Source organism: Quercus lobata, chromosome 12, assembly GCF_001633185.2.
Source record: "Quercus lobata isolate SW786 chromosome 12, ValleyOak3.0 Primary Assembly, whole genome shotgun sequence".
Taxonomy (NCBI): Eukaryota; Viridiplantae; Streptophyta; class Magnoliopsida; order Fagales; family Fagaceae; genus Quercus; species Quercus lobata.
The window spans coordinates 41022269-41038900 of record NC_044915.1 but is presented as its reverse complement, the minus strand read 5'-3'; the positions used below and the strand labels follow the sequence as shown (position 1 = coordinate 41038900).

Sequence of the window (16632 nt, the reverse complement as noted above, 5' to 3'; positions counted from 1 at the left end):
AAAACTTAGTTTTAAATAGTTGGTTTCCCCATAGGTTTGAGTCCGAGGACCATACAATACCTTGGTTCTGTCCAAAACTTAGTTTTTAAGTAGTTGGTTTCCCCATAGGTTTGAGTCCGAGGACCATACAATACCTTGGTTCTGTCCAAAACTTAGTTTTTTTTTTTTTAAGTAGTTGGTTTCCCTATAGGTTTGAGTCTGAGGACCATGCAACACCTTGGTTCTGTCCAAAACTTAGATATTTTCTTTAAGTAGTTGGTTTTCCCATAGGTTTGAGTCCGAAGACCATGCAATACCTTGGTTCTGTCCAAAACTTAGTTTTTAAGTAGTTGGTTTCCCCATAGGTTTGAGTCCGAGGACCATGCAATACCTTGGTTCTGTCCAAAACTTAGTTTTTAAGTAGTTGGTTTCTCCATAGGTTTGAGTCCGAGGATCATGCAATACCTTGGTTCTGTCCAAAACTTAGTTTTTAAGTAGTTGGTTTCCCCATAGGTTTGAGTCCGAGGACCATGCAATACCTTGGTTCTGTCCAAAACTTTGTTTTTAAGTGGGGGGGGATTAGCCCCTCGGCCAAGCCATGGGACATTGGTTTGGGGGGATTAGCCCCTCGGCCAAGCCCCTAGAACCATCCGCGCCACTGACGCTTCGAAGCGTAGCCCCTAATGGAAAAACGTAGCTCCTAATGGAACTTTAAGTTAGAATACTACAACGGGCTGTTGGAAGTGATGGGGGGACTTTCTCGACTTACCGCCCGTGCCAACACACAAGCCTTTCCCATAGACGGTGTCAATTGTAAGGACTCAATTTGTAACGACCACAAAATGATATTGGGTTCACACGTAAAAAGGCCCAAATAATATAATTTGTAGAACGTGGGTTTGAAAGGTTAGGCCTTGGTCACCGAACGGTGGTTGATCATAGTGTTCATAGCGATTTGCACAAGGATGAACCTGACGTGTTTAATAATAATCTATTCTGGTATTTAATGAGTGGCTTCGGTTCTTAGACCTCGTCCAAGGAGTTTTCTGTTCTTATTATTCTCCCCACAGACGGCGCCAATTGTAAGGACTCAATTTGTAACGACTACAAAATGATATTGGGTTCGCACGTAAAAAGGCCCAAACAATATAATTTGTAGAACGTGGGTTTGAAAGGTTAGACCTTGGTCACCGAACGGTGGTTGATCATAGTGTTCATAGCGATTTGCACAAGGATGAACCTGACGTGTTTAATAATAATCTATTTCGGTATGTCATGAGTGGCTCCAGTTCTTAGACCTTGTCCAAGGAACTTTCTGTTCTAATTATTCTCCCTTGTTTAGGACTCCATCATCTGGGTGCCCCCCCTTTTTTGGCGCATAAGTCTTTACATTATATAGCCCTTCTCGATTGATCCTGACCCTCCATCTGTTTATCAGGCAGACTCCTATTCGAATACCTGTCCCATCAGGCGCCTCCCCTTACTTTTTGTTAGTTGCACTAACCGAAGCCACACTGTTCAGGCGTCTTTTCTCATTAATATGGATAGGACGTTTGTGGGCGCATTCAATGCGGAGGTGACATATTTATCTTGAATCACTCCCACTCTGTACCCCCATGTGGGTCCCATTCTACTCGTCTCTTCTTCTGAGGGCATTTTGGAGGCAGCCTTCGATGAGATGTCGCTCTTCCCTTTGAAGTCTTGGGATGCCGAGGATAGGGTCGTCCTCGGCTGTGTCTCTAGACTATTTGGTCTTTCCCTACTCGTCCTCGACAACTACCCTCCTCGGCGTGAGCCTTGGGCCTTAATGGAAAGTGGGCCGGGTCGTAAGTTCTCTGGCCCCACAATAAATATATATATTTGTTGGGAATACTAAATATTTTTTAAACACACACGGGGAGAAAGAAGAAGGTTTTTTAAAGAATAATATATTTTTATTGGATGTGAATTTTAATAAATCCATTATTATATTGCATTTTCTTCTTATAACCTTCACATACACAAAATTTACAGAAGATTCAAAAATCAATATGTATGTTATTAATAAAATATTTAAATTTTAAGTTTTTATAGTTTAGAAATTACGAATAAAAAATAAGTTTATGGATAAAATAGTATATAATATTTTATCGACAATAAATTTAACATGCATGTTAAGAACATAAAGAAAATGTGATCCAACAACTAGATTTTCAAAATATGTAAATATCTAGGACTCATATGATTATATCCCCTACACTCCTATCAAATTATACCCAAAAAAAAAAAAAGTATTGATAAGGATGGGATTTGGGCCTATTGATGTTGAAGATGTGATTCCATCAGCAATTTGATTTGATCCATGAACATGCACAAAATGGAACGAAAACAATAAAAACTTGTTGAGGTTTGCCACATAATGGACTCTCCAATGCCTAAGTTAGTGAACTACCTATATGAGATTATATGCAAAATCTAGAGTATGGATTGTTGAGCATATATTTTCTAACAAATATCTCCTCATATTTATATTGCATTTTATGGATTGAATTACAAAAAATTATAGTGATATTATCTTGTGTAATGTGCTTCCTTTAACCTCGAACTTATTCCCTAATTGTAAGGATTGATGTTGTAGACTCCGGTGGTGGTAGCTTGGGATATGAATGCATCCCCTTATGTATTGAGTTTGTCTTTTAACTTTTCATTCAATAGCTAACAAGCTTTTAGGGGTTTAAATTGACCTTTCACGTCACTAGGTTAGTTGCCCAGTTAGCTGTTTTATATTGGGCAGAGTCGAGATGACACGTCATCATTTTCCTCATGCCTATAAACTCTTCATCTATTCATTTTATTTTCCTTAATTACTTTAAAAGGATAAAAAATGTACCATTTTTTCAATATGTTACAATGCAAATTTAATTAGGGCAAATTGAAAAAATAAAAAAAGAATCCTAGATCATAGATCTCATGTTGTACTGAGAACAATTAAACTAACCCTTTGGTTTGCTTGTCCCTATAAAAATTTAAAGGTTACCAGAATTTCATTTCACCCTTTTATATATATATATACACACATGCAATATTCATTGGTGCAGGACAGATGATTTGTTGTCATTTTTTTTCTTGAGGATAGTTAAAGTAAGATAGTAGTATCCTCTCTAATAATCCTGGTATATAGTCTCGACGAATGATCTTCTTTTTCTTTCTTTCTGCTTATATTTCCTATGTTATTTGAGATGATTCTTCTATCTTCTTGTTTTATTCCCCGACTTTGTAAGCCTATTCCCCGCCACTAAATATTTTATTCTTCCTTAGTTGATTGTTGGTTTTTATTCCTCACTCTCGTATAGGTGGACTTGGTTCATTTAATTCTTAGGGAGAAGAAGGATCCACTGTTCGTTATAAACATTGTAGAAGTACGAGTTGAATTACAAGTTCATTCTCTAAAAAAAAAAAAAAAAAAAAAAATTTGAAGTACAACTGTCTATAATTTATTGTCATGTTATGGATATCAGTCACTTATAACCACATGTTTTTTTTTTTTTTTTTTTTTACTTCTTGGAGGGTAAAACGAAAAAGAATTCCATGGTAACAGTTTTTTACCACCCATATACCAAACCGGAAGTCCCAACATAAATACTACTACACTTTGCAAGGGCTGGGCAGAAAGACCAAAATTGATGAAACACTCAAAACAAGTCTATCTATCTGGCCTCGAACACGCCTCGCTAGGATAATAAAATCAAAACTGCGAAACCACTCGACACAAACAACAAACAAACCAAGAAGAAGAAGAAGAAGAAGATGGGTCGTCCAGTTCTCTCCCACTTCCTCACTCTCTCACACTCCTATCCACGCTTTACTCCCTCACTAGTGTACTCTCTCTCTCTCTCTCTGTCTTTCCAATGTAGCATGTATCCTCGCTCATCTATAACGATTCTCATTTCATTTGAAGCAGGCGTGGTCACTTCCCAGTGAAGTACATGAAAACAACTGGTTTTGTCAGTCCTTCTCGGCGCCCCATTCGTTTCCGTTGCTTTTGTAGTGTCTCGGTCTCTGACTCTGAACCCCTTGTGCCACAAAGTCCTCCCACCACTGTGAAGTAATTCCGTCTTCTATTTCTTTATTCATTTAATCTTGTTCTCTTTTTAAATTGATTTCTTAGTTTTATACTTATTGGTTATGACTGATTCTTTGGCTGCAAATCTTTTTGAAATTTAGGCTGTTTGTTTTATGAAATTCAATTTTGAACCCTTTTGTTTTACAGGAAGAGAATAGTGTCTGGAGTTCAACCAACTGGATCTATTCACCTTGGAAATTATCTTGGCGCAATTAAGAACTGGATTTTACTTCAGGTTGTTTCGACTTTCTTCAATATGGTCTTATTGTGAAACTGTTTTATCCAAAACTTGAACACAGCATTAGTTGCTTATTAGATAATATCATAACCTCATATCAGTAATGTAACTTGCTAATAAAAGATAAAAACATTTTTGTGATAGGATTGGATATTATTCATGCAAGCATGTTGCAAAAAATGTCTTGAAAGCCAATCCATACCGGCCTCTTGAGCTAGACAAAATAGTGTTTGGACCTTGAATAAGATTGTGTGAATCACTATAATGGTTTGGGCTCTAACAGAGTCACGTAAGATGATCTGTTGCAGAGTTGTGGACTAATAATTTTCTATATTATTTTACATCTGATAATTAAATTACATACCTACCAACCTCTCTCAGTCTTAGTTTTCCTTTGGATTTCGAAATGTTGCATTGCAGTTATGAGCTTGAATAAACATATTTCAATGTCTTTTTTTTTGGAATGTGTATTACTTCTCTTTCTTTGTTGAGAGTAACAACATATGAAATTAAGATTGCGGATGACTATATGAGTTTGCTATTGTGTGCCCTACATGTTTAAATGGGATTCATATCTTTTGTCCCATTGAATGGTGGGATGAAATGTATGTGTTGTTCTTACAACCAATTTGTATCATGCGTATATTAAAGTTTAGCTTGCTGATTTATACCACAATGAATGAGGTATCCCTTCTTTTCTCACATATGCCTATCTGGGTCACTAAAGAATCTTATATGATAAAAGGACCCTTTACAGCATAGTTAATAGATTCTCTATTGCTCACTCTTCTTCAAGGAGGTGGTTGTCATTTTGAAAATATGACTTGGTTATACACTCTTCAAGAAAGAAATATATTTTATTAAGTAAAGATTTATGCATTGTTCTTATTATAAAAGTTTTAGTAATCCACGCTTTGGTTTCATTATTTCAGAATTCATATGATACTCTCTTCTTTATTGTGGACCTCCATGCGGTAAGTTTTGTACTCGATTCATAGCTTTGAAGTTACAAATTAATTAATGTACATGATTGGAGGTATATCCTTAGTCTTATGGCCTATTTGGATGGAGGGGGGAGGGAGGGGGAGTGGAGGGGAGTAGAGTAGAGTTGGCTAGAAATAGGCTAATTTCTAGCCAATTCTACGCTATTCCCCTCTACTTTCCTCCACTCCCCCTCAATCCAAACGGACCAGTAGTGTCCATCAATATCCTCTAAGCACTTTAATCTCCATTGAAATATCTTTTAGATTGCATTGCTTACTTGTTGTTTGGGGCACTTACTCCAAAATTTATCAAACTAAGTTGTATCATTATGCTAGATGTGCATGCCTTAGGAATACCTAAGGAATAGTGTTTGTATAATACATTAATGTTTCATGTCATCCTTCAAGATTGGACAGTTAATTTTAAAAATTCATATATTTTCTAGCCAAAAAGAAGCGTACTTGGTGCTTTTTCTGAAAAGTGTGCTAGAAAAGTGTACTAGAAAAGTGTGCTTGAAGCACCCTTCATTAAACAAGCTTCCCTTTGGCCAAGCAAAGTGCTTAGACCTTGGGACTTTGCGTTTTGAGCTTTGAGCTTTGAATTCGCTTAAGCATGCTTTTAACAACACTAGCAAGGGTGTCAAGGCCTTTGCCTTAAGGGCAAATCAACAAGCCTCTATGCATTCTGAAGTTGGAAGATTCTTGGATAAATGCCCTTTATCACTGCACCCAACTTGAAGCTTGAAATAAACTCCCATGTTTTTCAAATTTGGGTTATCTTCATGCTAGATGTATATAAATACAAGCAAATTTCTGTTACTTATTGTTTCCACGTATCATATGTAATTTAAAACCACATACCTTGAATAATGAGTGCCAAAATTCTAATGAATCATAATCTTGGGAGTTATGAAGGGGACAAGTTATGGGGTCCACAGTTATTTTCCTACTCATTAATTTGTTATTCTACAAGTGTTGCTGTTTTGGTTTTGTCAATTTTGAAAGCAGTCATTTACTTTAGGGAGTTGGTGTTGTATGTGCAAAAGTAGTGGAGTTAGTTGATCATCTTTTACTTGATTGTTTAGTGGCAAGAGAAATTTGGCCATTTCTATTTACATTATTTGTTGTACTTTTGGTAATGGCGTAGACTCTGTGTGATTTAGATGCCTGATAGTTGGCAAGGAATATTTGATTGTCACACGGGTTCAAAAATCTTGAATTTTGTTCCTTTGTGTGTATTGTGGAAAATGTGGAGAGGGATGAAAGTAGGATTTTTGAAGATGTTAAAATTCTGCACATGCTATTAATTTATTAAATGGTCTTTTTTTTGAGATCTCTGCATGATTGGATGACTGCTACAGGCGGTACTCCTTCCTTCTCTTTTTTAGACCTTTTGAATTTCATATTGTAATTCTTTAGGGTGGTTTTGTTTCACTTCCTATGAATTGGACTATCTTCTCTTTGAATAAAGATATATATATATATATATATATATATTTTAATAGAATCCTTATCATGGATCTGCCTCTATGTATACTGTGTTCTTAAGTTCAAAGAGAATTGGCATTAAGCAGTTTTAGCTATTCTAATTGAGTAGTCTAGATGAGTCCTAAGTCATGAAACATATTTACCTGTAAAAAGGATGCCAGAAGCCATAATCAGATCATTGGTCCAAATTATTATGGCATGAGTCTTTCCTTATCATGGTATTTTGTTGCCAAGTTAGTCTTTATATTGATACCATATATTCATATTTGAGGCTTTTCTTCTGAAAGTATTTGCACAGAGACCAATAATTGTGGATAGAAGATGCTACTTAAGCATCTCCATTTCTGAGAGTGCCGTTATTATCATCGTTTTAATATAGTTTTTTCTTTTTGACAGAAATAAATGGACAGTGCAGACTATGTTTTTAGTCGCACTTCATAAACAGTATACTCATAGCAAAATGTTTCTTGTTTTTGTACAACAGTATGGGTTATTAACAGCTTCAGATTACAGATTACATTACCATATGATGCACAGCAACTATCAAAGGCAACAAGGGATACTGCAGCCATTTATTTGGCATGTGGAGTGGACACTTCGAAGGTTTGAGACAGCTATTAGTCCTTAATAACACTGTTTCAAATTCTCTATTCAAGCTAAAAGTATTTATATCTCTTTTGAATGAGTGAATCTTACTTGTATATACAGGCTTCTGTTTTTGTGCAGTCTCATGTTCGTGCACATGTAGAACTAATGTGGTTACTGAGTTCTGCAACACCTATTGGTTGGCTCAACAGAATGATTCAATTTAAAGAGAAATCCCGCAAGGCGGTGCGTTTATAGCTGTATGACAGCTGCATCTTTTTGTGTGTTTTAATTATTTATTAAACCTGTACTTCTTATCCGTTACTTAAAAAATATTTGTTCTTACCAATAGAAAAGCATTTAAGTATTCTTGCATGTTGATAAAGTACTGCTTGTCCCCAAAGTTAAGCTGTTAGGAAATAGTGAGAATAATCACTTAACTATTATTCTAACACTCTCCCTTATGTACTTCCTCTTAATATGTGGGGTTCAACGTGTGAGATTTTTTAACTTTTAAGATGGGAGGTAGAGCGAAGTCACAGTTTGAAATTGGGACTACTTGCTCTGATACGTGATAAAGTAGAAAGAAGAAAATAATGTAAAGGGAGAAAGGGAAAATAAAAGAGTTAACGTGGTTCAGCCTAACGGTGTACATCATTTGTAGAAAGCCTCAAACAACTACATATTTACTATTCTAAAGTATATGCAAAGAACTTAAGATGAGCTTAATGTAGGAATACGTTAGATTGAGTATGGTAACCCTAAAATCATGATAGTCCTTATTTCTAGGCTTATGTAGGGTATTACAAAAGTGCGATAATTCATGTTATTCTACAAAAACATGGTTTATGTATTTATTGTAATATTATAAAATATCCTAATGTCTCCCTTAAACCCAATGTGGAAGCTTGAAGACAAATTGAGTTTGGAATGTAAACTCATGAAAAACCATGACCATGAATAACCGGATGGGATATAGAATGGACCGAGTAGGATGAGGAGTGAAACACATGAAAACTTTGGCAGGGGCAACGGACAATGATGGTCGTTGATGGATGACTGCTACTACTACTAGAACTAGAGAACAGTTGCATCAGTGACTAGGCAACAACTACTATTATTGAAAGATGGTTGTAGCTGTGGCACGAGGAGTATCAACAAAGGAATGGTGGCTTGGGGATGGCATATGAGAGATAGAAGCTGGCAGTAGCAGCAGTTGTTGATGAATGGTGGCTAGAGGATGATGACATCGATGGTCAGAGGAGAGTAGCAACATGTGCCAAATGACATTGGCATATGGTAGCATCACAAATGCCTGATGCATGGAAGATTCTTGCAGTGCATGAGTTTGTGGATCTAACGTGCAGAGTGGCATGTGAGAACGCATGTGGCGTTGTTTTGGGTTGATTTTTGTTCCTTTTTTTTAGATTGGCTTTAGATCTTTCAAGTTGAATGCTCAAAAACTCGAAATGATGTTTCAATGTCCAAGGGGGACAATGCTTAAATAGCTGTAGGAATGCTGTTGGATGGAGGCATTGCAGGAAGGAACACTGGAAAAGGAGGATGACGGGGAGAAGGGTTTCAGAATCCTAACTCTAATACCACTTGTTGGGGAGATAACGCTTTGGGGAGACTCCAATTGATGCCTTCATATATCATATAACATATGGGTTTCAAAATCTTTAGTGTATGGAGCTGGGCCCAATGATATTGTATTAGTTCTTCCATGCTCTTTGATCTAGCACTATTGGCAATACTACATTGTTGGGCCATTTCTCAAGATCATTTGTATGGACTTTGTGGTCCTGCCTTGTTTTATGCACACTTATGTAGGCTCTAAGTATAACACCCATCCCCACTCCAATTGCGAAAGGGAGTTTGATAACCTTGCCACCCACTACCCAGGGCTCTAATACCATGATAAGTAATCGTTTGTCCCAAAACTTAAGTTGTTAAAAAATTATGAATTTAATCATTGAATCATTATTCTAGCACATGAGAATCTGGTTGGTGTGCAAAGGGTTGGACCAGTCCCGTGGGAGAGTTAATGTAACATTTGAAGAATAATCCAATTGATAGAATTTTTCTTATATTCTTATAAATTAATAAATAAAAAAAGATAGAAATTTTCTTCAATTATTAAAATTTTAAAATTCATCAATCTAACATCAAATTTCCAGGTACAGCAGTGCCTTAGCACTTAGCTTCGATGACCAGAGGGGAAAAAAATCCTATTTATGGCTTTTATTTATGAAAGGGTATTTGGATGTGACAAACCAACAATAAGATGTCCATTGTTCTATGATAATATTAAATTTCTTGTAATTTTTGACAATTTTGTTTTAATTGTCATTTTGAAGACATCCCATGAAATAGGGTTGTGCCCCTTTTTTCACTCTTACAATGAAATCAATTATTACTTATTAAAATAAATAAAAAAAGATCATCTTATGCTTATAAGTTTTAATTTTCAAATTATGATTAAAGATTGTTTTTTCTTCATAGTAGACCCCAATCTATCTTCTATCTTAGTCTTTTTGTGTATTCTACTTTTGACTGTATGATTTTTTCATTGAATTAAATTATTATTTTTTATTTTAATTTCGTTTTGTAGGGGGATGAAAATGTTGCTGTTGCTCTTTTGACTTATCCTGTTCTGATGGCTTCTGATATTCTTTTATATCAGGTTCTCTTCAATATCTGCAGCGTTATGTTTTAGGATGTAGAAAATCTATTTGTCTTGGAAGTTTTTATGAGTAAACAAAAGAATCTTCTCCTCTTAATAAGTGTAGCAGAGGTTCTTGCGGCAGTAACATTTTTATTTATTTACAATAACCACAATAATTTGTTTTGTGACTCTGCATATTTAATCTCAAGATGATTAATAATTACCCTGAAAATGCATGATTCTTATAAGCTCCAGCATGCCTCTGCAGTCTGACTTTGTCCCTGTCGGTGAGGATCAGAAGCAGCACCTGGAGTTAACTCGTGAACTGGCTGAGCGTGTTAATTTTTTATATGGAGGAAGGAAGTGGAAGAAATTGGGTGGGTAAGAAATATATTTCAACTTGGAATGGAAATTAACCTTCTAAAGTGGTTGACTATATTGCATTTTCTTAGCCTCCTTTTGTATTTCTGCATTATTGAGTTGACCCTTCATATTTTTATGTTCTGGTCACAGGCGAGGTGGCACTATCTTTAAGGTGCATTTGTTGAAACCTGTTAATTGAGCTCAGGTATTATGCAACACAAACATTTCTTTTTTAAATGTTTTTCTTGATGTAGGTTCCTGAGCCCCTTATACCACCAGCTGGAGCCCGAGTTATGTCCCTCACTGATGGCCTTTCCAAGGTTCGCTTGTCCTTATTCCCCAGTAGTTTCCTTTATGGTTTTATACCAAGTAGTGCCTTTTTTTTTTTTTAAAGATACAAAGTCTACCTTAAATTTATTTATAAGGTTGAATGGTTGTATTTATTTTAGCATCAAACCAGGCAATAAATATAAGTGAAAACTAATTCAATATTGCACTGCTTGACATTTTCCTGTCAGAAACTTTTGCAAGTATGTTTCAGTTCAACTGGAATTTAAATTGGCTAAGAAAGAAACTAGTACAAATTGGATTTTCATGGGCTTTTGCCCCTTGTTAAATATTCTTGAGATTAAAAGTAAATTCCAATTTCATGGGTGGATGATATTCTATAAAATGGGTAAATGGTTCTCTTTAGAAGTTCAATTTTATTTTATTTTTAATTTTAATAATGGAACATAAGTTTTCAATTACCCAGATAATGATAATAAGTCGAAATAGACATTCCCGATCAATAAATCATAGTAACTAAGATTCTTTAAGGTTTTATATAATCTATATGTATATGTGTGTGTGTGTGTGTGTGTGTTTTGGAGAAACGCTTTTTACATACAAACTAACATCTTTTTGGGGTTCGTTCTTATAGATGTCCAAGTCTGCACCTTCTGATCAATCTCGAATCAATCTTCTTGATTCAAAAGATGTAAGTAGGCGTGCTTGAGTTTTGACATGTATGTGTAATGTAATTTATTTTATTTTACTATATTAATGGTAACATGAGGTAATATATATCATTGATGCTAATTGCTAACATCAAAGAGTACATATTGATATCCTCCACATACACATGCTATATCAAGCAAGTATTGGTTCCTGGATTTAGCATCATGCCAAAGCAATTAGCTTTGGACATAAGGTAGTTCTCTATACTTATATATACTATCAGTCTATCATGGTGATCATTTGAGGTATTCTAATAATGATAGTCATGTGAAGACCTAAAATAATATTAATAGAAGTAGTAAAAAAGGGCATGTCAATTAAGAAGGTGATAGAGAGTATGACTTTGGATAAAATAGAATGGTGGAAAAGAATACATGTGGCCAACCTTGACTAGTCTATGGAGGATCCAAAGCTGACTTTGGTTGTTGTTGTTGTTGTTGTTGTTCTTAAGTGAAGTAACTTATATTTGATTGCAAACCTGTTTTCTTTTTGAGATGGGAACCATTTATTGATACTTGGTTCTGTTAAGTGCTAGGATTTCAGTTTTGCATATCTTAATTATGTGTTCATCTTCAATGAATTTTATCTTGATATGATAAAATTATAAGACAAATGAAGATATTTGATTTGTTAGTTTCTAATTGTTATTCTGTTTTGCTCCTTCCACTTGTTTCTTTTGAAGGTAATAGCAAACAAGATAAAGCGTTGCAAAACCGACTCATTTATTGGGTTAGTACTTTAATCTTTGCATTTTCCATCTCATGAATTGTCTACCCTTTTGATGCTCTGTCTTGTTGATATTCTCCTGTACATTGAAGTCATTTTCTATTCTGACCTTAATTTTTTCAAACAAATTTTCAAATGTAAGGTCTTGTAAACTCTTTTATGTTCTGTGTGTTTTCTTGCAATTCTTACAGCTTGGAATTCGACAATCCTGAAAGACCTGAATCCAACAATCTTCTTTCCATATATCAGCTCATGTCAGGGAAGACAAAAGAGGTTGTCAAATGCACCTATTATTTTCCTTGTAGTAAATTGATGATGCCCATTATTAGAAGTATACGTTTGGATATTGCTTATTTTGCTGAAAACTAAAAAGTGAAAAGTGAAAACAATAAAAATGTTTTTTCGGTTACTGTTCATACGACATGAACAGTGCACCAGGCACTGGACTTAAAAAAAGAAAAAAAAAGAATTAGCTAGACGCAGACGTGGGAAGCGCAAAACGCGCTTCCCAAACGCACCCGAGGACTCAATTTTCTTTATGGTTATCTTTCTTTCTTTCTTTATTATTATTATTATTTAAATAAATCTTAGGATGATCGGCTTATGTTTATCGGGGAGATCAATTAGTTGAGATCTAGAGGTTATGAGAATCTGTTACATTTATGATTATTATTGATTTTTTGTAATTTAAAATATTTGTTATTTTGATGGACTGTACTGAAAACTTGATGCAGCATATTTAACTTTAGAAGTAAAATCTAAATTTATGGACTTAGAAATCCAATTCTGAGAGGTGACAGTGAGATTAAATCAACTGGAGAGACTATCAGATATAAAACAATTTGTTGAAGATAGTGTTCATTGTTATAATTATAGTGCCATATATTCATATATGCTGTGGTTAGGTTGGGATTCTTAGTTTCCTTGGGAATATTTTGTATTTAAAATTTAGTTTAGAAAAGTGTATTTAAATTTTGATTTATACAAACCACTGAGCTCTAGCTTTAGTTCAAATGGCATCTCCTCCCCGTAAGAATGAGGTGTATGGTGAGTTCAAGGTTGAAGACCGATTGACTGCATGTGAGTGTGTAACTTACCAATAAAAAGAATTTTCTATTTGAGTTTTCTGTATAAGAATTGCCGATTTTTTTTTTTTTTTTTAATTTTTAAATTTGACAATCATATAGTAGCCGTTACATTTTTTGAATTCCACCCTGAAAGCTATTCTGCTTAATATTTATTTTTTTAATACAGGAAGTTGCACAGGAATGCGAAAATATGAACTGGGGTACATTTAAAATCCTTTTAACAGACGCCTTGATTGATCATCTGCAACCTATCCAGGTTTCTACTTCTAACATGATGCCTTATTCAATAAGTTATAGTACATGATAATTGATGTGTGCATGCTGTGCTTTTTACTTGGTTCTTTCTTTCAGTTCGCACAAGAATATTTGCTTTTAATATCAAAGAGATGCTTACTTTTAGTACCAAGTAGATAACATGTGTTTAGAAACTGTTTAGTGCATTTTATAGGTTCACAGTGGTTATGCTGTTGTGATTGAGCAGCAGCCTGTAACTGGTGGCCTCACATTAGCCACACTTCAAAGCTCTTGATTGTGATAGTGCATGCTGACATTTTATTAAAAGAAGCAACTCAGTAAATGTAACTTTATTTTTAGTAGCCTGGGGTCTGTTCGAAATTTGTAAAAGGAAGGAAAGCTTTAATATTTTTCCCAAGATTTTTCTTTTTTTAACTGCTACCTTACATCATAAAGTTGAAAAAAGTTTTGAAATTAGTTTTCTTTTTGTGTTATCATTTCTTTTTGTTATTTTTCTATTATTAAATTTTTAAGAATCAGATTCTATGCTGTAAATACTAAGTTTGTTTCAGCAAGCTATTAACAAATAAGCTGCTTATGACTTCCCATAAGTGTAGCCAAACTTGAAATTATTATTGTCTATCCATACACAAACTGATGCCAGTTGGGCAGGAGATTATAATTATGCATATCTTTTTTTGTTTAATGATTTTAATTGTAGAGTTTAACATAATTCATGATAATTGCATAGTAGGAATTATTGCTGAAGTGCTTAAATTTGACTCATTGGTGGTGTCAATTGCAATTTTTTTTGCATTCTTGTCTCTACTGTGGCAATGATTAGCACTAAAAATATGTTTCTGTGTTTTCGTCTTCACCAAGTCAATAATTGGCACTGATTTTTTTGGGTAAAAACTATTGTAGTTGCCGTAATATGCTCGGAGGAGTTTTCCTAACCTTCTTTTCACTGAACCTTTTGAACTCATACTGGTACAAGTTGGAAGTTGGAAACCAACCATGCCCCTGTTTGCTCAGATCCTTTCCTTTTAATATGTGCACCTATCTGTATTCTGTGACGTACTTGTCTACTGACTCTACTTGTATGTGTGTGTGTGTTCCCGGCGGGGGGGGGGGGGGGGGTTGCTTGCACTGGTGCATGTGTGGATGCGGCACATTTGTTTTTTACCTGTGTTGCCCCTCCATCTTATTCTTTATGGTTGGAAGAAATGCCATTTGAGCTAGAGCTCATTGGCTCTGGGTATCAATATGCATTGTGTCTACATCTATGAGCAAATAATTTGTGCATGCAGGTATTTTTGTTCACATTGCTTTTGGGGTATGCACTTGTATTTTTCTGCCAGTGCAAGATTATTTTTTACGTGATAATTTTTGTAATTTTCCTTTTTGTACTAACAACTCTCTGGTTATTCTTTTCTTCATTTTCTTCTACTTTCTGAAATTTAACAATTCATTTGCCACTTTTTTACCTGTGTTGCCCCTCCATCTTATTCTTTATGGTTGGAAGAAATGTCATTTGAGTTAGAGCTCATTCCCTTTTTGTAGTTCCTTGTCCGATTTCCTTATCTCTATCAGACTTTCCTTATGATTTGATTGTATTTGTTTCAAGGGCAGTGAGTTTACAATCGTAAACACATTGTTCTTTTTCATCAATAAAACTCTTATTATCTATAAAAAAAAAAAGTGATCATGGTGTTGCCATCACCAATAGGTTTTCAACTTATGCAGGTCCGCTATGAGGAAATCATGTCTGATTCAGCTTATTTGGATAGAGTCTTGGCAGAAGGTGCTACAAAAGCTGCAGATATAGCAGATGCTACTCTAAATAATGTCTACCAGGCAATGGGATTCTTGCGGAGATGAGCAGAATTGATGCTGCAGGAAGAATTCATGCTAAAAGCTGAGTAAGACAGCACCTAAATTTAAGTTTTGGGCGGCATGTCGTTGCCCACAAATTTTTGAAGTATATCTATAAGCATATTCTTTACGAGTGAAAAAGAAAATTTTACGTGAAGGCTCCACAAATTTTCATGAAGTTATCTCTACCTTGTCTTGTCCTGATTTTCATAAAGTATATACATATAGCTTTAAAGAACCAGGCAATTTTTAGATTTCATTTAATCTTATTCTTTAGAAATTTGAACCACCATTTGTTATGTAATAGAAATTGACCACATTATAAGAACTAATTGTGTTCTCACATTTGTCATATAGTATTTATTCAGTCAGCCTGACTAGAACTAATATAATGTTGTTTTGTCTCTCCACTTAATTGATGTAATATAAGGCAGTTGCACTGAATTCATGTTATTGATTGTACTTTCTTTTATCCTTTTCCTTGTATTTTGTAGGATATCCTTACCAACATGATATTTAGAAAAACTTCACCAGTAAAATTTGATAAAAATATTGCAGATATTGTCTAGGGTTCTTCACTAACAAGCTAGGCTTTCCATTTAAACTGTCATGGACCACCCCAATAGAAACATGCTGCTATTCATAGAATCCATAGCAATGACCATCATCAACGTTAAACTCTTTTTAGTTGAGCTGATTATAGACATGCAGTACTCAACTCATGATGTATGCTGATAAGGGGCATTAACAGCCCTGTATGGTGTGCTGACTGTAGGAAAACTCTATAATTTTCAGTTTCGTAGAAGTCTTCAAAGTTTTTTTAATGTTGTAATTTCTAGATGACTAAGGGTCTGTTTGGATACCGCTATTTTTTGCTGAAAACAATAAAAAAATAATAAAAAAGTTACTGTTCACGCACGGGTTACTGTTCAGAAGCCTAAATGCACGTGCAACCAAAAAAAAAAAAGCAAACGCAGAAGAAATCATTTCTATCCAAACGTGTACTAAATTAAACGTTCAAATAAGGAATGGTTTTATTAAAGTTTTTTTGTTGAGAATTCTGTTCTGGAAGCTCATTTTAATTTAGAATCCAGACCTAACTATTACTCATGTAGAGTTTATCATGTCCATTCTAGGATTCTTATCAACACAGGAGAGAATGATAGCAAGAGGGAATTTTAATCTCTCCAATGAAAGGGGGGAAAGATAGACTTTTTGTTTCTCTCATCCCACTCCACTCCACCAGCCCAAAGTGTTTTGTTTCTTTTACAAAGGGGGGACATGTCCCCACACGTCTGGAATTT

General features: G+C 34.9%; 1 protein-coding gene across 1 annotated transcript; it reads left to right on the top strand.

The window, feature by feature from the left end:
- Positions 1-3625: 3625 nt before the first annotated feature.
- Positions 3626-15781, top strand: LOC115971409 (tryptophan--tRNA ligase, chloroplastic/mitochondrial). The gene is made up of 15 exons (XM_031091317.1): positions 3626-3836; positions 3920-4063; positions 4229-4316; positions 5252-5293; positions 7304-7393; positions 7499-7621; positions 9990-10061; positions 10312-10424; positions 10557-10578; positions 10661-10726; positions 11329-11385; positions 12088-12134; positions 12323-12404; positions 13386-13475; positions 15200-15781. Exons 1-15 carry the CDS (start codon positions 3766-3768, stop codon positions 15332-15334), a joined length of 1242 nt encoding a protein of 413 aa, XP_030947177.1. The 5' UTR covers positions 3626-3765; the 3' UTR covers positions 15335-15781.
- Positions 15782-16632: the final 851 nt, after the last annotated feature.